We start from the raw sequence: 26655 nt of genomic DNA on the forward strand, positions 1-26655 counted from the left end.
GCAATAAATCGGCTTACCCTGTCTATCTGACTCTCGGCAACATTCCGAAGGCCCTGCGACGTAAGCCCTCGGAACACGCTTGTGTACTGATCGGTTACTTGTCCGTAGACAAAGTGGACTCAACTGGGCTCACCGAGCGCAAGCACCGCGCTCTGGTGCAGCAGCTCTTCCACTCGTCTGTCAAGATGATACTCAAGCCTTTGATCGAGGCGGGGAAGAAAAGAATCGACGTTACAGGAGGTGACGGAAAGGTTCGCCGCGTACACCCAGTTCTTGCGTCGTACGTCGCAGACTACCCCGAACAGTGCTTGGTCACTTGCACCAAGTACGGGACGTGTAGCGTGTGCCAGTGCCCGGAGTCGGGTCTTGGGGAAGACTCACCGCGAACTCCACGTAGACAGCTGTGGACGCTGGATGTGTTACGCAAGGCGCAGGCGAAAGGGACGAAGGGCTCGACGCCGTTCTTCAATGCGTGCAAGGAGTTAACGTCTCTGGCTACGTCGTCGAGCCCTTCTGGAAAGACCTACCGTTCACCGACATACACATGTGCATCACGCCCGACGTCCTCCACCAGCTCTACCAGGGAGTCTTCAAGCATGTCGTCGAATGGTGCGGCGAGGTCATGGACGAGAAGGAACTCGACGCACGCATTCGATGTCTTCCGCCCGCGTACGGAACCCGGCACTTCAAGAACGGAATTTCCGCACTTTCACAGGTGTCCGGGAGCGAGCGCAAAGACATGGCTCGTATCCTTTTGGGGTGTCTTGTAGGTCGTGTCCCTAGCGCCATCATCCACACCTTCCACGCGCTCCTTGATTTCATTTATCTCGCGCAGTATCCAACTCACGACGAGACGACCCTGTCGTACATGGACAACACATTGAAGACTTACCACAAGCACAAATCGATCTTGAAGACCCTCGGCATCCGTGAGCACCTCAACATCCCCAAATTCCATTCACTCCATCACTACATCGACTCTATTCGAAACCTCGGGACGACGGACAACTACAATACCGAAATGTTGGAACGGCTGCACATCGACTGTGCGAAGAAGGCGTGGCGAGCTTCCAATCATCGCGACGCACGCCCTCAGATGGTCAAGTGGTTGGACCACCAGGAGAAGATATCGATGTTCGAAACGCTTCGCCAGAGGCTTCGAGAGGACTCTGGCAACACCGACGACTCTGGTGTCGCTCCAGAAGCCCACTCGCACTGACCCAGAACCGGTCTCATGATGCCCAAGCATCCATCTGTCATCCAGCAACCCATTCAGTCGATCGCCGACAGACACCACGCTCGCGGGTTCACCAAAGCCCTGAATCAATATATATATTCGCTCAAACTCGGCCGTCGACTTACGCCTAAGGAACTGGACATGGCAAGTTCATACCTACCATTCACCCGTCTCGACGTATTCCACAACTTCAAATTCACAACAATTCCACTCACCGACACTCAGCCAGAACGCGACGCTGTCAAGGCCAAACCGGCTTGCGGAACAGACGCAGCAAGGTTCGACACCGTAGTGGTTTTACAAGGCGACGAGGCGGAGGCAACGGGGCTCCAAGGTGAGTTCAGAATACATATTCATGCTTACATTTCATACTTACACACTACTGACTGGGACTAGGTACGAGAATTGGGAGGGTGAAGGTGATCTTCCGCTTACCTCAGAAGATACGCCAGCATGGGATGATGGCGGAGATGCAGGCACCGGAGGAATGGGCTCACGAAGGTCCGTTGGCTTACGTCGAATGGTTCGCTAAGCTCCCGGCCTCAGCGGACCCCGTACACATGATGTACGATGTCCAGAAGATGCCGCTGAGAGCAGACGGGACTTCAGCGGGGGAGATCGTGCCTTTGAGAACGATCCGTCAGTCTTGTCAATTGATTCCGAAGTTTCCAAAGCCTACATCCATCGACTTACCTGCACAAGTACCACAAGACTGGAGCTCGGATACGGTACTTGACAAGGCCAGTAAGTTTCTATTGAACAACTGGAGTAGTAAATACTCGTATCAGACAATATGGTAGCCTTACGAATAATGATTGCGTTGTACACTACAAGATCATTAAGTACTACAACCGTCAAACACTTGGACTACTCTGGTACTCATGCATCGGAATACCGAGCTATATTGAACTCCCGTCCGTTCGTCCGCCCGGTCATTTATCCGCCCGGTCATCCGTCCGTCCACTTCTCCCTCCGCCTGATCATGTGTCCACTCGCCCCGCGCGTCCACCTGCGCATCAACTTGCTCTGCGCGAGGTTCGTGACTCGCCTCTTCCCAGCGGGCCTTCTGTCACCCATGCGTCAGCTGTACGCACGCCCGCTTGCTTGACCCCTTCCGAGGCTTCTGCGTCGCCATACCCCGAGCGTGCTGACTTATATCCCCTCCAGTCTCCCTCCGCCGCCACCATTTGTCGCCCACCGCCACCGCGCCTCTCTGTGGCTCCGTCTCGACGCTCTGTTACTATCCCATCATGGCTGCTGTCTCAGGTCCCTCTGCCGCCCGCCACCCCTCGCCTTTCCGGAGAGCGAGCAAGATTACCTCAAGACCGCCGCCAGCGCCGTCTAGTGGAACCAGCGGGCATAGCGCGCACCATGGCATTGTGAGTAACCCTTCTGACGTAGCAACCTAACCGAACACTAACAGTACTCCTCCAGCCTGACCCGTACTACGGCCACGAAGAGACCGCCAAGCTCTGCGCGAGGTTCGTGACGCATTTGTTTGCGTGCCCCGACCTCCCTCCGTTATCCACCGCCAATCCGCCAGCACCGTCGCCGCCCCTCGCATTGTTTATCGCCTATGCCCACCATAGAATGCAACTGCACACCTCGGTGACATTCGCCGCCCTCTACCTCCTACAACGCCTAAAAGCGCGGTTCCCCGCCGCCCGCGGCTGGTCAGGCCACCATCTCTTCATCTCAGCCTTCATGATCGCATCCAAGGTTATCTGCGACGAGACCTATTCCAACAAATCGTGGACCGTCGACGGCCAGGGTATGTTTGCCCTCCGCAAAATCAACCAAATGGAGCGCGAGATGTGTTCGTACCTCGAGTGGCAACTCAACATTGAGCCAGCAGCGTTGAAGGAGTTCGAGGCGAAGGTGCGGAGGGACTTCAAGGGCCAAGGGCCATACCCCACGTACGTGCTCCCCTCACCTGCGCCGACACCAGTACCGTCGACGACGCCATACGGCGTATGGTGCCACGTCGACCACCACCCCGAGCTTCGCCGCGCGTCCTTCGACGTCGCCACCGAAGCTCACCCCCATGCCTGTCGACGCCAGCACGGCGTACCCAAGTCCGCCCACGAGCCCCGACACGCCCGACACGCCCGAACAGTCGTACTCGACTTCGACGAGCCTGGCATCGTCCGCATCGCCGTCGACACCACCGGGTTTCGTCGACGCGAACATCCGCATCGCCTCGCACAGCACCCACGGGACGCCCCACGCCATCGAGCAAGAGTCCGTCGCCGCCGTCGTGCCGCCGCCGATGCAGAAGCAAACGGGCCGGTCGCTGTCGAGGTCGAACACGTTCGACTCTTTTCCTGAGAAGGGCTCGCCTTCAATACCCGACGCCATATCGACCGACCGCGCCTCGGCGACGAAGAAGGCGAAGGGCCAGGACTGGTACGCCCACGCGACGCCGTGCGTGTGGTAGGCCCGTCGCGCGCCATGATATCTCTATTTCCCATGCTTGCTTTCCTCCAACCGGCCGCCGCGTCGTTGCTCGCGCGGGCGGCCGTCGTCGCTCATTATATCGGACACCGTGCTCTCGCATAGGACCTCTTGCATCCGGTTCGTGGCGCGTTTCTCTTCTTCATCACTCTCGCATTGCCCCGCCCGCTCTCATGCCTCTGCTGCCGCGAACTCTTCATTTGTGCATTGTCTCCAACCTTGTTACGCATGTTCGTCTCCTATTACCTGTCCACGATATTTGCATGCACTGTATCAATACCATACAAAGTACCTTATCTATTGTTGAGGTGGGACCGAGACGCGGGCGCTTGTGATGACACGGACACGTGACGAACGAACGGACTCAACGGACGCGCGTAGAGTAGAGCTACCTCAGTCGAGTACCACGAGGACGCGACTGAGGTAAGCTTGTTTGTAGTCTTATTCTCGGATGATGGGCACTGATACTGTATTTCTAGACTCTGTAACCTTAACAGGTAGTGTAGCAATTGAGTCGAGTACCACGAGGACGCGACTGAGACTCTGTAACCTTAACAGGTTATGAGCCCCGTCTCGTTTTTTTAGCCGAATCCTCACGCGCCTCGACAACGCTTTAAGGGAACAACCACCCATCTTGACCTTCGAATCGACAAAATCGATCGTTTTACGCGCATACACTCATCGAAACGACGCATACAGTCACAATGGCCGACGAGAAGGAGAAAGTCATTATCCTACCTGAAAACTTCCACCTGACACGAACCAACTGGGTTCAATGGAAGAGCAAAATCGTCACAATCATCAAGTTGAAGGGCCTTCTAGGGCATATCGACGGGAACGACCTCGCGCCGACACCAGCTGCTGCGACGCCAACGGAAGCCGAGACCAAGGCGTTGGCGAAGTGGAAGAAGGACGATCTTCTCGCGAAAGCGTCATGCACTCTCAACATGGACCTCGAGTGTTGCGGAGTCAGCCTTTCGGGCTAACTGCACGGGAGTTCTGGGTTGCGTTGCTAGCAGTGAAGGAGAGGCGTAGCGAGTTAGCCGTGCTGAACGCCGAGGAGTATCTCAAAGCATGCAAGTACGTCCCTGGTGCCGATATCCACGCGCATTTCGAGGAACTCCGGCGCCGTCGCAAAGCTTGCCGCGAGATAGGGTCGTCGCTCACCGACCATCGATTCACCATCGTTATTTGTCAATCCATGGGCGACGTCTTTCGACACATTACGGCACCTCTTCTCACCAAATCCGACCCAGAAGAAGTCATCTTGACGATCCTCTCCGTGCACGACAACGAAATGTTACAGTCGGGACGACCGCAGAACCCTCTCGGAATCACGCAGGTCGCAGCGTCGGGAGAGCAGCGTACTTCGGCGTTCATGACGTCAGCAAAGCTGCGATGATTTGCGACTGGTGCCTGTGGAAGGGACACTCGAAGGATCGATGTTACTGCGAGGGTGGTGGGATGGCGGGCCAGCAACCGTCGACTTGGAAGTCGCAGCCTAGGCCAAAGAAGGGGTCTCCGGCCGACTTGGCGCATCCCATGGCAAGTGCGCAGATCGTGAGCGCACCTGCAAACACCACGTCAGGTTCCTCGGTTGCCACACCCACCGCGGCCTTGAATTACAACGTCTTCATGGCGAGCGCAGTACTAGTCCGTGACGAATCGACAGACGGAACTATTCGTGCCTACCTAGACTCCGGAGCGAGCCATCATTACTTCACCAACCGCAACGACTTCTCCGAATACCTACCGCTAAAGCCGCATTCTGGCAGCAGCGCGAAGCGCGGTGCCGACTTCACCATCATCGGAGTCGGGTGCGTCCACGCCGAGATGCTTATAGATGGGCGAAGATCAGTGGTCACTTTCCGAAACGCACTCCACGTACCAGAATTGTCAGCAAACCTCATATCGGTGTCTCGGATCGACGGAAGCGGTTGCGACATTGCGATCAAGGGTGGAGAGATGCGAATCGCAGGCCAGGGAGGTGGATATCCGATCCTAGTCGGAAAGATGACTGCTGGAAACCTCTACGAAGTTGTGCTGTCGCGCGTCGACGGTCAGTCAATCCCGAGTACTACCGGACAGCTGGGGGAGCCAAGTGCCTTAGCGTCTTTGACGAACGCGAGGGCGGCCGATGTTCACACCTGGCATCGCCGTCTTGGACACGCGAGCGAGCGTACCATGATGGAGATGGCGAAGTCCGGAGCAGTCACGGGGATGGAGGTCGTCGGAGGGATGCCTTTGGGAAAATGCGAAGACTGCATCAAAGGGAAGCACCCCCGTAAGCCGTTCATGTCATCCGGTATCGAAGAAGAGGTGGGCGACCGCATCTATATCGACCTGACGGGACGCGCCCGTGAACCATCGCTGGGCGGCGCGTATCATAGCATGACACTACACGACGGGAAGTCCTCGTTCGAAGTGCTCGATCTTCTTCGAACCAAGGAGGCGGGGGAGACACTCGAGTCCTTCAGCAGCTTCAAATCAATGGCGGAGCTGCAGACCGGGAAGAAGATTCGCCGCATTCGCACCGACAACGGCCACGAGTTCGACAATGCACTGTGGGCTGCGTTCACCCGTGAACACGGTATCATTCACGAGATGACCACGCCCTACACGCCTCAGCAGGATGGAGTGGCCGAGCGAGGACACCGCACCCTAGGCGATCACGCCAGATCGATGCTCTTCGATGCTGGACTGCCCGTAGGGCTTTGGGGCGAAGCGTACAAAACGGCAACGTACCTGAAGAACTTGACCGCGTCGGCACGACAGGGAGGTCGCACCCCATACGAAGCATGGCACGGACGGGTACCAAATGTCGCGCACCTACGAGCATTCGGATCAGTGGCGTGGACGAAGGTTCCCGACGAGACACGCACCAAGTTAGACCCGAAGTCGATCCGGTGTATCCTAGTCGGATACACTGAGAACGCGAACTACCGGCTATGGGACCCGGAGGCCGGACGCATCATACGGAGCCGCGACGTTATCTTCGAGGAGGGACCAGGACATCGCACGTTGATCCAGGATGCGCCGGTTGTAGTGCAAGCCGAAGGCGTGGAGCAGGATCGCATTGAGGAACCACAAGTGGAGATGCCTGATGAAGAGCCGAACGTCGAACCCGTCGAACCCGAGCGGGTTGAACCCGGACTGGCAGGAGAAGCGAGACCGGCCGAGGTGGATGTACCGATCATGGCACCACGGGAGGCTATAGCTCCCCGCCGATCTGCGAGGACGACCGTACCAAGCCAGAGACTGAGAGAGTCCCATGAGTCCGATGACCGCGAGCAGGCAGCACGCGACAAAGGAGAGGCCTGGGCTGTTGACGACGATGAGTCAGTGCCACGCAACCCGAGCCCAGAAGGCGCGTACCTCGCTATGCTCACGGAGGCAACCTCAGCCGGCAAGGACGGAGACGTTCGATGGTACCGGGGGGGGAAAACGCCAGAGACCTACAAAGAGGCCAGTCGTCAGCCAGAAATATGGACGCCGTCAATGGACAGCGAGATCAACGGCCTGATGAAGATCAACGCTTGGAGACTCGTACCTCGGACGCCCGATATGAACGTGATAGGGAACAAGTGGGTTTATGCGCGGAAGTTCGCTGGGGAGGAGGAGGCCGATGGGAAATGGAAGCCGAAGGCGCGACTCGTGGCAAAGGGGTTCCAACAGATACCTGGCGTTGATTATTTCGAGACCCACGCCTCTGTCGTGCGGTTCGAGTCTTTGCGCCTAGTCTGCGCCACGGCGGTTGTACGCGACATGGAGATGGCGCAGGATGACGTCGAGAAGGCCTACCTCAACGCCTCCCCGGAGGAGACCATATATATGGAGCAGCCGGCAGGGTATGTTCGAAGGACTTCCCCACTCACGTCTGCGAGGTGGTTCGCGGACTGTATGGTTGCATGCAGGCGGGGAATGACTGGTGGAGGCATCTCGATGAGACGTACCAGGAGCTGGGGTTTTCGCGATCGCGGTCGGACGAGTGTGTGCGGGCGAGGTTCGACGAGGACGGGCTGGCGATCACCGCGACGTACACGGACGACATCGGAGAAGCCGCGGACTCAGATGCAGGACTGGCAACCGTGCGGTCCGAGCTCGCTGTGCGGTACCGGCTCAGCGGGGGAGGGGAATTCAAGTATATGCTTGGAGTCCTGATCGAGCGAGACCGGGTGCTAAAGACAATGCGGCTCTCCCAGCGCGCATACGCCGAACGCGTACTGGACAGGTTCGGCATGAAGGATGCAAACCCAGTTCGCACGCCGCTCGAGCCAGGCTGCAAGCTGTCAAAAGAGGCTGAGCCGGCGACCGCTGAGCAGCGCGAGGAGATGGAGAAAATCCCTTACCGCGAGGCTCTAGGCGCGATCATGTATCTCGCCGTCGCAACACGTCCTGACCTCGCTTACCCGGTGCAGCTGCTTAGCCGTTTCATGGCAAACCCGAGCTATGAGCACTGGCGTGCACTCAAGCGCGTTCTTCGTTATGTCAAGGGGACTCTGGACTATGGCCTCACTTACGACGGCAACCACTCGGCGGGACTTCAACCTACGATTTATTCGGACGTGTCGCAGGGCGATTGCCTTGACACCGGACGGTCGACCACGGGCACGTCGTCATGATGGCGGGCGGACCGGTCTCATGGAGTTCGCGTAGGCAAGCCGTGGTGACGTTGTCGACTACCGAGGCTGAGTACATCGCTGCCGTTCACGCCGGGCAAACGGGTGTTTGGATCGCGAATTTCATGGACGAAATCTACGTACCGATCAACCGTCCTGTGGTGATCCGAATGGACAGCGCCGGGGGAGAGAGTCTGGCGACACGCTCAACGAACTTCTCGCGTGTGCGACACATGCACATTCGGTACCACTGGCTGCGGGAGGCGATACGTGGTAAGCAATTGAAGATCATACATATTCCTGGGGCAGACAACCCCGCGGACATTTTTACGAAGGCTCTGACTTTACCTACATTACTTAAACACTTACTGTACATGCGCGTCGCGGTCCTGGGGGAGTGTTGAGGTGGGACCGAGACGCGGGCGCTTGTGATGACACGGACACGTGACGAACGAACGGACTCAACGGACGCGCGTAGAGTAGAGCTACCTCAGTCGAGTACCACGAGGACGCGACTGAGGTAAGCTTGTTTGTAGTCTTATTCTCGGATGATGGGCACTGATACTGTATTTCTAGACTCTGTAACCTTAACAGGTAGTGTAGCAATTGAGTCGAGTACCACGAGGACGCGACTGAGACTCTGTAACCTTAACATCTATAGTTGTACATGGCAGCTTAGGGCTCTCCACTATAGGGTCTTGCGTCTTCCGTTATATAGGTGAACATAGGCTGGCCGTAGTGTTAACGCGCTCACGAAATATAATGAAGCTAAAACACTGCAATTCCTTTCACTTGTGTGATCTTTTGAGTGCGCTACTTATTGGAATACATTGAACTGCACTATCGAGCAGGCGAGCGAGCGAACGTCGACGCCAGTGGACTTTGTCGTCTACTCCCATCTTGCCGCCCACGTCCAACATCTCTGCGTTCTCCTCCCAAGTCTTTTCCTCCACCTCTCTCTGATCAACAGCTCGGTCGCTGACTGCAAAACCGGGCTAATCCAACTACAGTCATCGCCGTTCCACCCGCACCGACCGATCGCTCTCTCCGACGTCCCTAGTCAAGCAAATCTCTTCCTTCTGACGGGTATATGCGTGCTCTCGCGCCACCGCCCGCAGTGCCGTCCGGAAGCTCACGATCGGGGAGGTAAACGTTCACCAACGAGGCCTTTCCGCTCCGGGTCGCGCCCGCGACCCCTGGACCGCGCGCAGGAGAATCATCGGGCTGCGGCCTTGGCGATACGCACGCCGACCTGGCCGACGGTCAGCGGGTGGTGTGGGCGCTGGGCCGCCAGGTACGACTACATTGTTGTCGGGATCCTGACTGACTCAGACTGTCTGTCTAGGGCGACTCTACACCGCGTACTCGGGGTACTCGCCGGGTCTCAGCGAGCTGGAGAGGCGGAAGCAGTTCTCGTATGCCCAGGTACCGCGGAGTCAAACCGTGCGTCGTGGCTCGAAAGCTGATCGAATTTTCTTCGAGGCGTCGGGCTAATCACGACACTTAGGGGCTTCCTCCGCTCGGACTCGCTCTACGGCACTACGTTTACAGTGCGTCCATGACCAGGTCAGTCGTGCGGTCGCTGGGCAAGACCCGGGCGTCGGGACATTGCACTTCTGTGGCCGGCTGGCGTCATGAAGTGAGGGCAATAGTGACACGGGTGTTCTCTGAGTGGCCGTCCCAGTGCGTGGTCCTCCCGGTGCATCCATGAATACCGTTTTCGACGGCGTTGGACCGCAGACCCTCTCATCGGGCTCAGGCTGGCGATGCGGAAGCAGTTCTCGTATGCCCAGGTACCGCGGAGCTAAACCGTGCGTAGTGAATTGAAGCTGATTGAATTCCTTCGGATGGGACCCAAGCGTCAGGACATGTAGGTGGTCGTCTGCCATGAAGTGAGACAAAGTCTCTCGTCCGGGACTGCAATCGACATCCGCGTGCGCGCATCCGCTCCCCAGCGCACTCTCGGCCGCGAGCTCATCGAGCATACCACCCGCCCCACTGCCCGTCAACTCTCGCCGCGAATTCATGCTCCTCGTCCTCCGTACGTCCTTCGGAACAACGTCGATTGCGGGCGGCGACCAGTTGATAACGCGGTAGACGAATTAGGTCAGCAACGCATTTTTTATCATCAAAATAGACCTCACCTCATGTATCCATGAACACATATTCGCACCAGACGGGAATGCTCCGCGACTCGACAGCGCCGGACGGCAATCTGTCCGGTCTTCGCTGGTCATGCCCCCGTCTAGCCGCACGGCAGCTCGTCTTAGCATGTGTACGTGGTTGTTGATGGCCGTTCGGTCGCTGGACGACTAGGTGGTTAGCAAATGGCGCTGGGCAAGCCGGTAGATAGAATGACACTCCCTAGTACTCAGAGTATACAGTAGATACAACTGTGAAGCTATTACTATAGTTCAATGAATCCAATTGTGTCATTGTGCATTGTCACTTGGGATACTGACAACTGCTTGAATTGAAGTTCAACGGAAGATAAGTGTCTTGGGAAGTATTCTTGGAGTAGCAACAAGCTGTAATGTGCTTTCAAACGGACATTACATGTGTTACTATACATTAGTACAAGAACGGTACTCTTTTACATGTATCACAAGCTAACATTCCACCTGACCAAGTTATTTAGGTACTGTATGACTTAAGAACTACTCCACGTGGCTTGTCAAGTATTTATATATCTTGCCAAGCCAAGTAGGTTTTTCCTGATGACAGTGGAAAGCTATTTAGTTATTCTCTATGCATTATTGGACACTGTACTGTAATGTAGGCACTACGTACTGCTATCGGTGTGTTGGAATGTATGCTTGGGTACACTGGTGACAGCACACCCGGCCCTCGGGTATAGTCTACGAACGGCGCGTCCGCGCAGGTACTTATCTCCTCGTCGCTGCTGCGGTATTGCGCAGTGTAGGAGACCCTTGGTGGTTTAACATTGCCATAAGAAGCAACCTTGCGAGCGCCCAAACGTGTCGCTCGAGAGGTTGCCTCACCTCCTCCCTCTGGTGTCGCCACCTAGTTGCGACGTCCTCAACATCCACGCGCGACGCGCGGCTCGGGCTCGGGCGTGCACAAGCACAACCCCGTCTCCTACTCCGACCTCGGCGGCATAGCAAGCACACCGAGGGCGCAACATAGAACGCGACGTGCACGGCTACGGCCTGGGCCAATGCCCTGCGTGCAGACGGGGCCGACGAACGGTCGGCGGGCGCGCGGGTGACGGATGGTATGGGACGAGGGTGCGTGAAGACGCGCATGAGCATGTGAGCTAACCGCGAACACAGGTCGCAGCGACATGTGGCGGGCGAGAGCGGGCGAGGGCGAATGCTCATCGGTGAGTACAGACACACGCAAACGAGCCCACTAACGTAGACACAGGACGCGGCGACGTACAGTGCGACGACCGCGAGCACTCAGGGCCAATGCCCTGCGTGCAGGCACGGCACGACCGTCGGACAGACGGCGGGCGGATGAGTCAACGAGCGGGCTGGCGAGCAGAGAGGAGGGCAGTCGGCAGGGCAGGTGGGTGAGTGGGCAAGCAGTAGGTCAGTGGGTGAGCTGACGAGCAGACGAGCGGGTCAGTGGGCATGCGGGCGAGAGAGGGGGCGACAGCACACACGCCAACCGTGAGCGCGCTGGGCGAATGCCCAGCACGCAGAGACGGCCATTGAACGCACCCACAGGCAGGCAGGCAGGCAAGTTGAAAAACGGGCGGGGAAGCGGGATAGCGGACGGGCGGGTATACGAGCGGGCGGGCAGGTAGGTACCCGAGCAAGCGGGCGAGTCGGCGGGCACACAATCAGGGGACGACACATGGCCGCACGCGCGCGTGAGTAGGAGACGGGAGGCGGCGACAATGGCCAGGGCCGGGATGCGCACAACACACGCCGATCGCGAGCGTGTAGGGCCAGTGCCCCACACGCAAACACGGCCGGCGAGCAGGCGGGCGGACAACTGGACGGGCGAGCAGGCGAGAGGACAGGCCACAGTATACGCCGACCGCGAGCGCGCCGGGCGAATGCCCAGCACGCAGGCACAGTCGACGAACACGGGTAGGCGGGAGAGCAGCGGACGGACGGACGGACGGGTAAGAGGACGGACGAGCAAGCGGACGGGTGGGTAGGCGAGGGGACGTGCAGGAGAACGAGCAGACGGGCGGGTGGATGAGCAGGCGGGCAGGTGAGTCCAAGAGTGGGCGGATGAACTGGCGGGGACAGGGTGTGTCGCGCCGACAGCGAGCACACAGGGCGAAGACCCTGCGTGCAAATGCAGCTGATGAACTTACAGCACGCGCACGGACCAACCGAATAGGTGGGGACAGGGCACGCCACCACATATAACACGCCCACCGTGAGCGCGCCGGGCCAATGCCCAGCATGCACACACGGCCGACGAACGCGTACGCAGGCGGGCAAACAGGCGGGCGGGCCCAGAAGCGGGCGACAACACGCACGCCGCCCACGAGCGCACGGGGCAAATGCCCAGCACGCAAGCGTGACCAACGAACGAACCGCCCGTGCGTGAGCGAAGGACAGCAAATGGCGACGGTGAACAGGGCCGGGTCGTGCGCAACACGCCAACCACGAGCACACAGGGCCAGGGCCCGGCGTGCAAACGCAGCTGACGAGCGCGCCGTGGGTACGGGAGCAACAGCGAGCACGTCGGAGAGCGTGCAGATGGTGCGTGAGAAGCAGGGACGTGCGAACACACGAATGCGAGCGAGCAGGGAGGACGGGGAGGACGGCGGGTGCAGGCAACAAGCCGACACCCGCGCAGGTATCACCGAGGTACCCCAACCCGCGGTCCACCGCCAACACTGGCAGTGAACCCGGGTAGGGTACGGGTAACACCGCCCGCGGGTACGGGTACCCGGGTCGCGGGTGCGGTATACGCCCTGCGCACCCGCGGTGGTACCCGTGTCCATCCCTACGCGGCGGCATGAGTGGACGCGCAAACTAATGGGCGAGTGGGCAGGCGAGCGAGGGATCAGGCGGGCGGATGGGCTGGCAGATGACAGCACTGGTGGCGACAGCACACACCGACCGCGAGCGCTCTGGGCGAATTCCTAGCACGCAGACACGACCGGCGAACGCACACGCAGAACCGCGGAAACACGGCCGACAAGCGAACCACGGGCGCATGAGCAAAGGGTGGGTGATGACCACAGAGGTGGATGGTGGGCGAGGATGGGTCGGTGACAACGGGCAGGGCCAGCAGACGGGAACGCGACACATGGTGACTGCGAACACGACGCACGCGGCGATTGCGAGCGGATTTAGGGCGAGGGCGAGGACGGAGGGCACGGCAAGGGCAGGGCACGGGTGAGGGCCAGGGGGGTGGTAGAAACTCGCGAGAGCGAGCGAGCAGGAGGGGGCAAGAAAACGGTAGGCATAGATGAACCCGCGGTTCACCGCCAACACTGGCGGTGAATCCGGATAGGGTCTGGGTAGCACCGTACAAGGCCTACACGGTTGGAGTTGGGTCCCTTTTACTAGATTTTTGCCAGCTTTGGTCGGCTCTAGTCGACTTGAACCGACTATAACCGACTTTTGTGAAGTTAGGTTATAACTAGCTTATGACCGGCTATATCAATTAGTCAAGCCTAGCTCGACCGAATCTAAGATAACTAGCTAGGTTACATTAAGCTGCCAAGAAAGTCCGCAAAATATAAGACTATATATGGTTATGGGCTAGTTTCTAAGTCCGTGCATCACTACTTACTGCATTGCACGAGAGGGCAATAAGGTTCAGCGGTACTTTGCTGAACTCTTCAAATGCAGAGTTGATACTCGCATCTGGGCGTCCCGCCAGGCCATAATACTGGTAGATCAGCTCTGGAATGCAATCACTTCGGAACGGTTCCGTCGGCTCGACCTTCGTATGCTAGGATGGTAGTTCATTCTCATGTTAGTTACTTCTGGTCTTGAATGCTAGTATCGTACCTCTCTGTCCAACTTCTTCTTGCGGTCGAAGTGGAACTCTATGCCGCCGAAGACAAAATTGGCGATGTTGTGTTTACGACTGCCGTCGGTGACCGTCGTGGAGTGTGTCTCTAGAAGCCAGCCGGCGATCTCAGTCCTTTGAGCCACGGACAGACCATTGAGCTTGAAGACCTGCTCAACGACCTGTTTCGCCTTTTTCTTGAGCTCATTTCGTGTCTGTGATGAGCACGTCCAAACCTATAGTTGATCAGAGCCTCTGACATTCTGAACAATGGAACGTTTAGACTCACCACGGTGTAGACTTTCTTTCTCATCGCCTCTCGTTCTTCATCTGTCATCTCCTTCCGAACTTCCGCTTTCTTTGCCTTCGGGTCCCCGTCCTTCTTTGCCTTCGGGCCTTGCAGCATCTGGAATGTGTTCTTCAGGTCTGCATTGTGTTTATTGCTCTTCCCGCGTCCAAGATGCGCTTCGCGAAGGCATGCACCAATCATCTTGTCACTGGAAGGCAGGCGGTTAGAGGTAATCGACGTCTCCTTAGTCCAGGCAGCCTTGAGGGCAATATGGAGGCGCAGACAGTTCTGCGCGGCAGATACAAGGGACTTGACACTGGCGGGCAGGTCGGCTACCTTGACGCGGTTGCTACTGTTGCGTTCACCGACAGTCCCCTGCTCGCGAGCAGGCTTGCTTTTCGCCTTCGTCTCAGACACGACCTGTGGATTATCAAGGCTATCATAATTATTAACCTGAGGATGATACTCACTATGACATCGCCGTCGTTCTCCTCCTGGACATCATCAACTTCATCCTCCCCTTCCTCGGACCCACTCCCTATGACCTCCTCGTCGTCTTCTTCATCATCATCATCGTACTCCTGGTCCTGGTACTCGCCCTCGTCCTCGTCATCGTCATCGCGTGCACCGTCCTCGTCCTCGTCCTGTCCTCGACCCCGACCTCGTCTTTGTCATCCACAACCTTGCCCTGGCCATCTCCCTCCTCGTCTTCATCGAGCTCATGCTCTGACTCGACCGCACGAATTGCCCGGCCCTTACCTTTGAGTTGCCCTGCTACGTCCCAGTAGATATGTAAGAGAGGTTGCAATACAATGCATGACGACATACCTTGCTCGAAGACGACTTGACAACGACAGACTTAGGCTTCTCAGACCTAGAAACAGTAGCTTTATCCCGAGTTTGACGTTGTGTTTGACATTGTCCACCTACTAAAAGATGTTGCGTTAGCCAGTAGTAATGCACGAGTGTGAATTATCGATCATACACAACATTTGCGCGACATCCTCCTCGCCGGCATCCAAGGAGGTTCCAGGTTTGACGGATTTGCCATATGCTGGCTTCGGTTTGGCTTAGTGGTAACACAGCGAGCTGGTCAGTAATGTGAACTGCTGAATATAATTTGATCACATACGTTGAGGTGCCTTAGGCTGCTCAGCGGTCACATCCTCCATCTCCACATCATTGGACGTGCCATCCTGTTCATCAACGTCTCTGTCCTCGGTGCCAGCAAGCTTCTGTTTAGCTTTGGTTGCTCTTCGTCACTCGATAATTCTTCTTCCGCCATCATTCTTGACGAGTTTTTGCGAACCCCTACCAACGCAGCATCATCGACACCGATTAAAATCAGTGCGTCAAGGACGATCACGATCCTCACTAGATGTTTGTTGACCCTTCTCTTTTTCCCGCTCCTTCTTGGCAGCCGCCTGGTTCGCCTTAGTCTTTGTTTGCTTGGTGGTTTTCTTCGAGCCGCCTGCGGCCTTGGAGGTCTTGGTCGACCGGGTTGATCGTGGTGTTCCGGCGCCTTGTTCGGTTGCGACGGATCGAGTAACAGGCTTGACCATGTCGGAATGCGCACTGAGGAAAGAGAGACAGCGACGATAGACTGTAGTGATGGGTGAGAAGAAATGAAAAACGCACCTCCGATAGCATCCGAGCGTCCGTAAACTTCAACAATTGATGTCTGTGATGTTCACAGAGCCCGCGAGGCGCGCTATTACGCACGGGGAAGCGCTCATCACATTCGATGAAACCACACAAGTATATTGAAGACGAACAAAGCTACGTAGCTATAGGTACGTCAAATAAAATTGGTATTAGTAGACCACCCGTTGCGCTCTTCGAGCCACTTCGTCATTTCGCGATCAGTATGTAATACAATGGAGGCTCTGCGACCCTTGAAGTGCAAGTTAAAGTGGGTAGACTTACAAGACGGAAATATGACAAAGTCGCCATTACGAAGAGGCACGACCAGCCCTGGTTCGTATAAGACAAGCTCACCGCCTTCAAAATCACCAATTGCAAGGACTAGGCATACGCCGTCGTCCTTGCTGTCTCTGTGCGCTGCTGTCACTACGTTGAGGTTAATGACCAGCCCTAGAAAAGGGCAGAGACGGCGGTGTTGTTGCCAGGCAATATGCGGACATACGAGTCCAGATGTTCGTATGTGCCTGGCATCATTTCCTTGAGCTGAAAAATAGATGTGTATCTTGATCAGTCGTGCTATGGAGACACAAGCAATGAGATAATTCACCTTCTTATCTAGCCAGTCAAAGATGGGTCCTAGGATGTTCTTGACCGACTGGTAGATTGAGTGATTCGTCGTCATATCTTTCGACGGGTAGGGTATTAGCTGATGGTAGTTGGTTTTACCCCGAACGTCCTCTTCATGGTCATAGGTGGTGCGCTCACTGGAGCGTCATGTCCCTACAAAATGGCGTGTTGGTGAATCAGAGGTCAATCAGTGGAGAGAATGTGCGCGTACAGAAGTGCAATGCCGATTGTACCAGGAAAAGTGCAGTGCCTGAAAGACATGCGCACCGCCGTCCTCAGCCGTGTTGATCTCCTTCAGGGCATTCGTTCAAAACAAGCAGCAAGACGATCTGGCAGACCGTCTCGCATGCTTTGAGGCATAGCCTTGCATATGCATGCAACAACGTCCAACTGTACAGACTGTATGATAAGCACATCCCTATCGCAATGAATGTCAGACTCTTATTGCATCTCAACATGTGTGCGTCTTACTCGAATAGACTGTTGTTCAGCCTTAGGTATTCACTATTTGCTGGACGTATGCCATCAACGTACATGGTCTGTAGCTACAAAATCGTGGATGAGTTAGATGATCTCGCTGTGCACACAGGCTGAATGTACCATTGAAGTCAGCTCATATAGGCTTGATGGTTCTACGGCTTTGCTAGCCAAGTTCCTCTGACGCTCTGTCCAGGTCGAGTTCTGCCCTCTGTCCCTAGGACATTGAAACCGCTGGTTGGCCAGTTGCTCTGGATCATATTTTGAGGTGACGGTGGTAGTAGAGGTGTCGGTGCGATCTGAGCGATCTGAGAGGGTGGAGAGGGACAATGGTGACATTGATGAAGTAGTAGGTGACAGCGACAATGGCGTGAAGCTGTCGAGTTCAGTTAAAGGCGACATTTGAGAGAATGGTGAGAGCGACGTGATAGGTGAGAACGACGTGAGAGGTGAGAGCGACGTGAGAGGCGATAACGACATGAGAGGCGGCGAGAACATCGGCCACGCGTCTGGATTGCGAGGCACAGCAACAAAAGAGCTGTATGTATACTAGTGAGTTAGGTCAACGATAAGATTGGTTGATGACTGTCACTTACTTCGAGGGAAGAGCACTGAACAGACGGTCTGACGCATTGAGATCACTGCACAGGCAATCGCTGGAGATATCCAGAGATGATAGGGTGACTGCTGTGAACAGATCACCCAGTCTTATGGGGCACCGTTCGCACAAAGACCCCACAGTGGGGATAACAGTTTGTAGGACAAGTCGTCCAACAGGGCTCTCTGTATTGCATGATTTGTTTAGTGCACAACTCACGCAAGAAGAGCAACACTAGTACTCACCTGCATCTGGGCATCACAGTATATTGGCGAGGTCGGAAGATAGATTGCCATCCGCTTCAATAAACGGCACGCGCAAGTTCGTATAGGCCATCCAGAGAAGCATATAGATTGAACCTGCAGGGTAATAAGCATACTGCTATGTCCGAATGTCGTTACAATATCTCACCTCCAGCCGCTAGCCTTGCTAGCTTGGTACCTCTCGAATACCAGGCTTGTACGGTGCGAACACTGGGGGGTTTGGCCTCTGTCGAAAGGTGCTCGCGCCATAAAGCGGAAATATTGATGTTCACCCATCCTGACAGACTAGACATGTAGACTGGTGAGTCAGATCATACGGAACTTATGGGAAGCTATTTACCTTGCACACTCAAAGCTGAACTTCATGAGCGCCACCATAAGATGGAAGTCGAAAGCACCCCTCTTGTGATCCATATTGGTGCATCGTTTGGCCAGCTGCGAGAGTGTCTCGTGCTTGTCTCCGTACGACGCTCGCTGTGGTTCCAAGAGTAGGTCCGCGCAGCTTGCAATTTCATCCTTGAGATCATAGGCTGTCAGAGTGTTCAAGAGATTGACGACTGTGGTGCTGGCCGCTTCGTGGGGCTTCGTCGTCATTTCCCAGGCAGCACGAGGCTGATTCTCACTGGCAATCCATTGTATGCCAGCTCTGGGACAGGGCGGCAGTGGGAAATGAGCCGGCTGCTGTGCATTTTTACGAGCCGACCTAGACGCAGGATCATACGGCGCGACAGCGAGTTTCCGACGCGACCTAGGGGCTCGCCTCGACGAACTGGATGTCCTAGGCTCAGATTCTGGATTTTCAGTCACGATGGACGAGTGAGATAGCTTTGCAACCAATGTAATATATATGCTGACCTTGTACTGGTACTGAACTGCCTGAATACGGTACGATACACGTACTGTTATGGTCCATAGGTTGCTCAAATTGTCTTTCTGCCAAACACTGTTCAGAGGGCTCGTGAACGACGATAGATGGTCCTTCAGCTTATCATTCATTAGTTTGTTGTTTTCTACGATCTCCTGTAGAGATAGAACGAGTTTACTGACCTGTGCCCGATGGACTCCCATGTGTCGTATGCGCCGCCTCTTGGTGCTCTGAGATCAGTCGCCTTAGCAGCGACAGCATACTTGGACTTAGATCCTGAAGAGACGAGAGGAGCTCAGAGAGCTCAATGACCTCAGTTTGACTTAGCTTCATAGCACGAATCCGTGAGTTACGCTCACGATGGCAGTGCGAACTTGAAGGCAGTGCAAACTTGAGGGCAGTGCTAACGTCAATACCCTCGAGCTTGGGTTAGGTCTTACAGAACCCTAGCTCCTGCAATGACGAAGCTTGGTGGTCATGCACCCAGTCAAAATATTACCCGTGATTACCATCCATTGATCTCCATTAATAGACCTCCACCGCACGACGTTTTGCTGTTACACATCACCCACTAGATTGAAATGTACCATACTACGGTCTCACTCGCCCGTTTGTCTGCCTGCTCGCCCACCTCCTCACCTACCTGCCTGCGCGTTCGTCGGCCGTATCTGCGCGCCGGGCATTCGCCCAGTGCGCCTGGGGTCGTCGTGCATGCGGTGCTCGTCTGTGTCTTGTGCCAGTCCCCGCCCTGAGCCCGCCTGCTCGCGCACTCATTCGCCCGTCCGCCCGTGCCCGTCCGTCCGCCCGTTCGTGGGCCCCTCGCTCGCCCTCGCGCCCGCCCGCTCGCACCTCCTCGTCATCCCTGCACCTGTCGATCGTTCGTCGGCCACATTATTTAGTGTGTCTAACCCGTTCGGAACGGTAGACCCGGAGTGAGATTTGCCCGTTTGGAACGTTGACCCGGAGGCCGGCCGGAGCAGCCCCAGGGTCCGGCCGGAACGTTTGCAACGGTGCCATTGCAATGCTCCGGCCGGAGGGCATGGCCGGCTGGTCATCCACCATCTCCAGCGTTGCGGCCGGCCTCCCCTGGAACCTTCCCGAGATGTTGCAACGGTCCGGCCGGAGGGCATATGGGCCGGTCATCCTCTTTCCAACAGTCCGGCCGGAGCAGGCAGATTTCTGAGCTAAACGGAGCGGCCGGGCAGTTTACATTGCAAATGCTCCGGCCGGTCAGTAAATACAATAAACATGGTACCATTAGCAACGGCCCGGCCAGAGTTCCTGCCAGAGCAATGTACACATTGCAACGGTCCGGCCGGAGCACATGGAATCAATTCCCAGCAATGCAAATGGTCCGGCCGGTCAGTCAATACACCACTGCAAATGGTCCGGCCGGCCAGTAGAAATGTCAGTGTCAATGGTCCGGCCGGCCGGATTTTTTCACCTTTTGCCGGCCGAAAATACAATGTCTCGGGCCGGGGGTACAGCCAAAACTCGGCCAAAGCAGCCAGCCATTTTGTCGGCCGAGCTTTTGCTTTGCCGACCGGGCACAGATTTCCCCGGGCCGAGATTGTTCAGATTGTCTCGGGCCGAAGATTTTCAGATTGTCTCGGGCCGAAAGATTTTTGGCCGAAGCTTGGTGGTGAAAGTGGCCAGACATTTCACCTGCCAACGGTTTGCGTCACCAATGGGCAAAGCATTGTCTCGGGCCGAAAAGTTGACAATTTTCTCGGGCCGAAGATTTGAGTACTGCCTCGGGCCGAAGAGTTGGGCATTTTCTCGGGCCGAAGATTTGGCCGAAGCTTGGTGAAAACAGCCGGGCTGTCGGATTGCCATATAAGGAAATTTGGTATTGACTGGTAGTACTTCATTGATAGACTATAGTATCAATTCCCTAGTGACCAAAGATGTCTAGTTAGGCCAGGATGTGCAAAACAAGATTTACTCACAGGCTTCTTTGCACAACAAGCTAATCAATTTCTGAAGCCAGTTTTCTTTTCCCACACTGTTTGACTATCTAGGATGTGTTGTTTCAATGCATAGAGTATATCCCCAACAGGAATAGTCTTATTCTTTGAAGCTGAATACAGGACAACAGATAAGGGGCATACAGGTATGGTACCGTGCTGAACAATGTTGACTCCTGCAGCCAATGTACATTCAACACACTGTTTCACAACCTCTGATGGTTCATTTCCTCACAAGGAATCTGTTCTCCAAAGGAATAGTCTTATTCACACAAGCTGAATGTGGTACAGAGTTAAGGGGATCATGCACTCCGGCCGGACCATCTCCTATGAGGATGAGGATTCGCCGGCCGGACTGTTACCAATGTAAATGTTTCTGTGGCAGGTGCAATGTGCATGCTGGTACAACATTTCAGTGTGACACCCAGACAGACAATAATCCAAAGTATGTCTCTCACAATATAATGCATATTCACCTTATCTTCATCCCCGAGTTCAGCTTCAAAGAATAAGACTATTCCTTTGGGAGACTTGCTTGTTGCATTGAAATGTGCTACTCTAGATTGTGGAACATTGTGGGGAAAGCATATTGGCTTCAGGAAGTAAACACAGTATGACATGTATACCCATACACCCTTGCCTTGACTCTGTACTACATTCAGCTTATGTGAATAAGACTGTTCCTTTGGAGGATTCACTCCCTATGGGTAAATGAACCATCAGAGGTTGTGAAACAGTGTTTTGAATGTAGATTGTCTGCAGGAGTCAACATTGTTCAGCACGGTACCATACCTGTATGCCCCTTATCTGTTGTCCTGTATTCAGCTTCAAAGAATAAGACTATTCCTGTTGGGGATATACTCTATGCATTGAAACAACACATCCTAGATAGTCAAACAGTGTGGGAAAAGAAAACTGGCTTCAGAAATTGATTAGCTTGTTGTGCAAAGAAGCCTGTGAGTAAATCTTGTTTTGCACATCCTGGCCTAACTAGACATCTTTGGTCACTAGGGAATTGATACTATAGTCTATCAATGAAGTACTACCAGTCAATACCAAATTTCCTTATATGGCAATCCGACAGCCCGGCTGTTTTCACCGAGCTTCGGCCAAATCTTCGGCCCGAGAAAATGCCCAACTCTTCGGCCCGAGGCAGTACTCAAATCTTCGGCCCGAGAAAATTGTCAACTTTTCGGCCCGAGACAATGCTTGCCAGGTCGGTGAAGCAAAAGCTCGGCCGGCAAAATGTCTGGCTGCTTTGGCCGAGTTTTGGCTGTACCCTTGGCCCGAGACATTGTCTTTTCGGCCGGCAAAAAGTCCGGCCGGACCATTTGTAGTGGTAGGGCCTGAGGCTGGCCGGCTCGTTTGCAATGCTATATCTGTTGACCGGCCGGACTGTTTGCAGTGTGGACTGCCTGGCCACTTTGAATTCTGCCTGCTCCGGCCGCAACGTTGGGAACGAGGGATGACCGGCCGGCATACCCTCCGGCCGGAGCATTGCAACGTTGGGTGAAAGAGGCCGGGCGGATCGTTGAGAAGTGGGGGGGCGGCCGGGGTGTAGTCCGGCTGGAGCGTTGCAACGTCCAGTGAAAACAGGCCGGCCGCAACATTGAGGAGGGGGTGCGGGGCTGGCATGCACTCCGGCCGGAGCGTTGCAACGTACCGTGAAAACAGGCCGGGTGGATCGTTGGGGACAGTATTCAGGGATGGCAAGGCCGGCCGCAACGTTGGAGACGAGGCAGAGCCGGCCAGCATGCACTCCGGCCAGACCGCTGGCAACGTGCTGGCAACGACAACGTCTGCAACGTTGACCCGGACCCCTCCGGCCGGCGCCGGCCGCACCGTTTCAGACGGCCAGATCTCACTCCGGGTTTACCGTTCGGAACGTCAAATCTTACTCAGTAGGCTCCGTCGGCCGCGTGTGCGCGTAGACGTCGCAGATGTGAGCGTCGTGCAGCAGACGGGCAAATCGCCTGCTGGTCTGCTTTCCTGTCTACCCGCTCTTCCGCCTGCACGCGTTCGTCAGCGTGTCTGCGATCTACCCCTTGCCAGCTGTCTACTCACCTTGCCCATACCTTGCCCATCCCTCGCTCGCTCGTTTTCTTGTCAGCTCACTCACCCTCATACTCATCTGCTTGCCCTGCTGCCCACCGACCCATTCGTGCACCCTCTCGCCCTTCCGCTCGCCCGCCCGCTCTCTCTTCCGCTCGCCCGCCCGCCCGTTCTCTCTTCCACTCTTCCGCTCGCCCAACCGCTCGGCCGGCTCATTGTCCGTTCGTCCACTCATAGCCCGCTGCTCGGTCGTAGGCTACGTCCGAACGCAGGACATTGGCCCTGCGTGCTCGCTGTCGTCGTGCGCAGTGGAGGTCCGCACCCTGTACCCTCCACCCGCTCGCCGCCCGCCGGTCCGCTTGCTTACCCCGATGCCTGCGATCCGGTGGGTGTGTGTTGCTGCTCGCCCGCCCGTCCTCTTGTCTGCCCGCCGCGCATCCGTCGGCACGGCGTTGGCCCTGACGTGATAGCGATCGTCGTGTGCGTCGCGCTGCACGTCGCCGCCCGCTCGCCGTTCGCACGCCTCTGGACTACTTTACCCCTAGCTGATTCAGTTGACGTCAGTCAGTCTTAATCAATTAGTTGCTAAGGTCCGTAGAAGTCCATCAATAGCGATAGCTAGCATTGTGAGTAACACGACAGCAAACGACAACGAACACGTACAACTAACACGTACATCCAGTACACAATAGACGGATATTGCTCATGCTAATCCTACACAATGACAGCGACGACGAGAGGTACGACGAGAGACGAGAGGTGCGACAAGAAGGGACGACGAGCGACGACAGGTGCCACGAAAGGCGACGACGAGAAACTACGTGGGAATAGAACTGTGACAACGAGAGGTGCGACAATGCGAGGGGTGCTGCGACGGCGTGCGACGGCGATGACGAGGGGTGCAGCGTTGATGACGAGGGATGCAGATGACGAGGGATGCGGCAGCGGCGACGAAGGGCGGTGAAGATAGGTGCGATGACGGTGGGGACGATGAGACAGCGATGAGCCGTGTGTCACGATCCGGTGCATCTTCGCACTGCACACGCGGAGATTAAGCTTCACTCACGCCGTGCTCGGCCGTGCTCGGCCCATCGCGGGGACGCTTGTTCGCCTGCACGTCCTCCTCAGAGGGCTTCCGCTTGACTCCTCCTGTATCCGCAATGTATCGTAAGCCTGCTAGGAGTTCTTCCGGCGTCTTACGCGGACGAGAACGGCGCTCTTTTTGTGTAGCTCCGGAGTTGACGTATAGGCGGTCCATTGCAGTACCTAGGGCACCCTCCTTGACCGCTGCGATGATATCGGGAATGTGGTCGTCGAAGTTCAAAGCTTCGTCCGGAGGGTGGAGAAGGTGTTCGCAATATTTAGTCAGTTGTTCGTACTGGGCGCTGCGTTGTTTGTCATCTTGGACTTGAGCGAGTGCTTTCCCCAGGATGTTCTGATGCGGCGGATTCGTCATCAAGACCTCAGCCAGCATCCGCAGCATCTGCTTATACCCCTCCTGAACGTTGCCAAGGAAGTGTTTGACCTGGGTCTGCTGGTTGTCGTCGTACGACTCGAGCACCGGCTTATTGAAGTGGTCAGTAAGCAAGGAACTGTGACAGAGCACGGTTACTTACGATAGCGAAGCCACTAGCGATCCATTTTTCCATGGACCATCTTTCCTTAACCGCCTTCCTGAGCGTGTTGAGTGCAGATATCGGTATGTAGATCCAGAATACGCGCGCAGCGCCGAAGAACACGGCGCTGTGTTCGGCCACCAGAGGACCCGCACCACGAATCAAACCTGCGTTACTCGCAGACAGAGCATCGTACATGGCTGCTTGAAAGGCGAGGGCACTGGCAGTATAACTCTTTCTTGGAGGCGCCGACCATTTTGTCTTATCGGTGCCGTTAGGTATTAGCTCCTCGATGTTGAAGCACGTTAAGGCGACGAGCTCCGCGTCGTCCACGTCTTCACCAACGAGTCGTTCCGCCATTTCCAGGAGCTTAGGTATATCTTGAGCAATCGGATATTTTGGCAGCCGACGTACTGACCTTCGTTAGCGCCCCCTCCTTATTGTTTTCATCGTACATGAGTAATCATATATTTTGGCAGCCAACGTACTGACCTTCGATAGCTTCCCATCCGTATTGTATTCATTATACAGGGATTGCGACTGTGCGGTCTCGTTCAGCGAAGTGATGAGTAGGTCACGCCCAACTGCGATAGCCTCGACCAGATCGGCAATCTTCTTCGAGCCACCTTTTCCTCGTATGGACGCGTAGTCCGCAGGGTCATTCGAGATATTGAGCGCGAGTTGTACCCACTCTGGTGAAGTGAAGAAGGTGTACCATCTCATGTTGATGTGACGCCTTTGCATCGTGCCGAGAAGATCGTGCAGGTAACTGGCTGTCATCGTAGTCAATTCCTGCTTCTCCTGATCATACTCGAACCTGCAATGGCACGGTGAGATGAGATGAGATGACGCTAAGCCGCCGCACAGCAAGAACACTCACTCAAATTTATTGAGGTCGTCGTGCGCCTCGATCCACCCCTGCAAATTCTTCCAGTCCTGCGCAGTGAAACCGGTGACCTTCTGTGTGTAGAGACTCAGTCAGCTACTGTGATATGAGTCGCATACAGATACTCACGACTTCGCCAGTGACGTGTGGGAGGTCGAGGTACCGGTCTCCGAAGGCCTTGCGAACCACCTCTGGGTACTCGTACTCGTCCTTGGTAGCAGCTGTGCATCAGCTAACATTAGCTGGCTGCATGGGCTGATTACCACTGGACGAGCACGTAACACATACCTGATTGTTCGGTGTCGATCAGATCACTCTCTACCTCTGTGAGGACCAACGATTAGCGATCTGCGCGCATGATAACATGTGGCGTTCGGATACCTACCTTGCTCGGCTGCGTTGGCTTTTGTGACAGGGACGTGCTTCCTAGTGCTGTATTTCTCTGTATACCCAAGTGAGCGAAATCGATCTGTCAGTGCCGCCGAAGCACCTACTCACCTCCAATGATGTTAGGTTTCTGCTGGTAAGTCTGGGACCCTCGATCCCCCTTCCCCTTAGCGCTGTTGTGACTATTGAGGCGAGGCTGAGGAGAGCGGGGAGGGGGTGAGCGAGATGGATGCGTAGTAGATCGAAGTAGAGACGTGGTGGACATCTTGGTTCACGGTCTCCTCCTGGGGAGCTGAGACGTTGAAGAACCAAGAGCGGCCGCCAGGGAGGCTAGTCAAGTGAGACTTCGTTGTCACTTGACAAGGCCGGGGTTAGCCCCGCACGGCGCACCGCATGCATCCTCGCCACAGCATTCAGCCTTATCAGCTAAGAATACGTCCGACTCACCTCTGCCTGTGAACTGGCCTCACTCTCCCACTGGCACCCATTCACAGGCTGCTCGTTACAGCCACTACGTCTCACGGCTAAGTACGCATCACGACTTCTGACCTTGACGTAGGCTTCCACTGACTTAATCCGTAGTATTCGCGCCCAGCGCGCTCAGCGGCAGGGTCCGAGTCCTGTTCCTGTGGCGTGGGAGGCGCAAGGGCGTTGCGGTTGCGCATCGCACGCCACAGCTCGCAGCTCGATCGGTGGCGCAGCCTTGTAGTCCGTTCAACAGA

At 55.8% G+C, this 26655-nt stretch overlaps 4 protein-coding genes across 4 annotated transcripts; 1 reads left to right on the forward strand and 3 right to left on the reverse strand.

The window, feature by feature from the left end:
• Positions 1-9800: 9800 nt before the first annotated feature.
• Positions 9801-10583, reverse strand: B0H18DRAFT_962977 (uncharacterized protein; the record flags this gene model as incomplete). Its single annotated transcript, XM_048043137.1, has 2 exons — positions 9801-10358; positions 10455-10583. 2 exons carry the CDS (start codon positions 10581-10583, stop codon positions 9801-9803), a joined length of 687 nt encoding a protein of 228 aa, XP_047884656.1.
• A 1592-nt stretch (positions 10584-12175) lies between these two features.
• B0H18DRAFT_962978 (uncharacterized protein) lies at positions 12176-13644 on the forward strand (the record flags this gene model as incomplete). Its single annotated transcript, XM_048043138.1, has 6 exons — positions 12176-12406; positions 12631-12669; positions 12727-12835; positions 12875-12998; positions 13096-13204; positions 13294-13644. 6 exons carry the CDS (start codon positions 12176-12178, stop codon positions 13642-13644), a joined length of 963 nt encoding a protein of 320 aa, XP_047884657.1.
• Positions 13645-13907: 263 nt separating this feature from the next.
• B0H18DRAFT_962979 (uncharacterized protein) lies at positions 13908-20155 on the reverse strand (the record flags this gene model as incomplete). Its single annotated transcript, XM_048043139.1, has 27 exons — positions 13908-13949; positions 14041-14202; positions 14262-14477; positions 14552-14971; positions 15022-15195; positions 15380-15425; positions 15539-15620; positions 15684-15794; positions 15927-16154; positions 16190-16216; positions 16478-16645; positions 16698-16719; positions 16803-16931; positions 16961-16975; positions 17034-17114; positions 17161-17212; positions 17357-17367; positions 17423-17837; positions 17896-18082; positions 18143-18148; positions 18309-18445; positions 18501-18863; positions 19016-19036; positions 19208-19301; positions 19385-19428; positions 19669-19893; positions 19935-20155. 27 exons carry the CDS (start codon positions 20153-20155, stop codon positions 13908-13910), a joined length of 3699 nt encoding a protein of 1232 aa, XP_047884658.1.
• A 1932-nt stretch (positions 20156-22087) lies between these two features.
• Positions 22088-26598, reverse strand: B0H18DRAFT_962980 (uncharacterized protein; the record flags this gene model as incomplete). Its single annotated transcript, XM_048043140.1, has 14 exons — positions 22088-22852; positions 23112-23300; positions 23367-23574; positions 23708-23709; positions 24111-24608; positions 24661-25040; positions 25149-25477; positions 25541-25620; positions 25676-25767; positions 25835-25870; positions 25932-26015; positions 26045-26129; positions 26381-26444; positions 26483-26598. 14 exons carry the CDS (start codon positions 26596-26598, stop codon positions 22088-22090), a joined length of 2928 nt encoding a protein of 975 aa, XP_047884659.1.
• Positions 26599-26655: the final 57 nt, after the last annotated feature.

The sequence above is a fragment of the Fomitopsis serialis genome (assembly GCF_022376445.1).
Source record: "Fomitopsis serialis strain Sig1Antser10 chromosome Unknown B0H18scaffold_418, whole genome shotgun sequence".
NCBI classification, from domain to species: Eukaryota; Fungi; Basidiomycota; class Agaricomycetes; order Polyporales; family Fomitopsidaceae; genus Fomitopsis; species Fomitopsis serialis.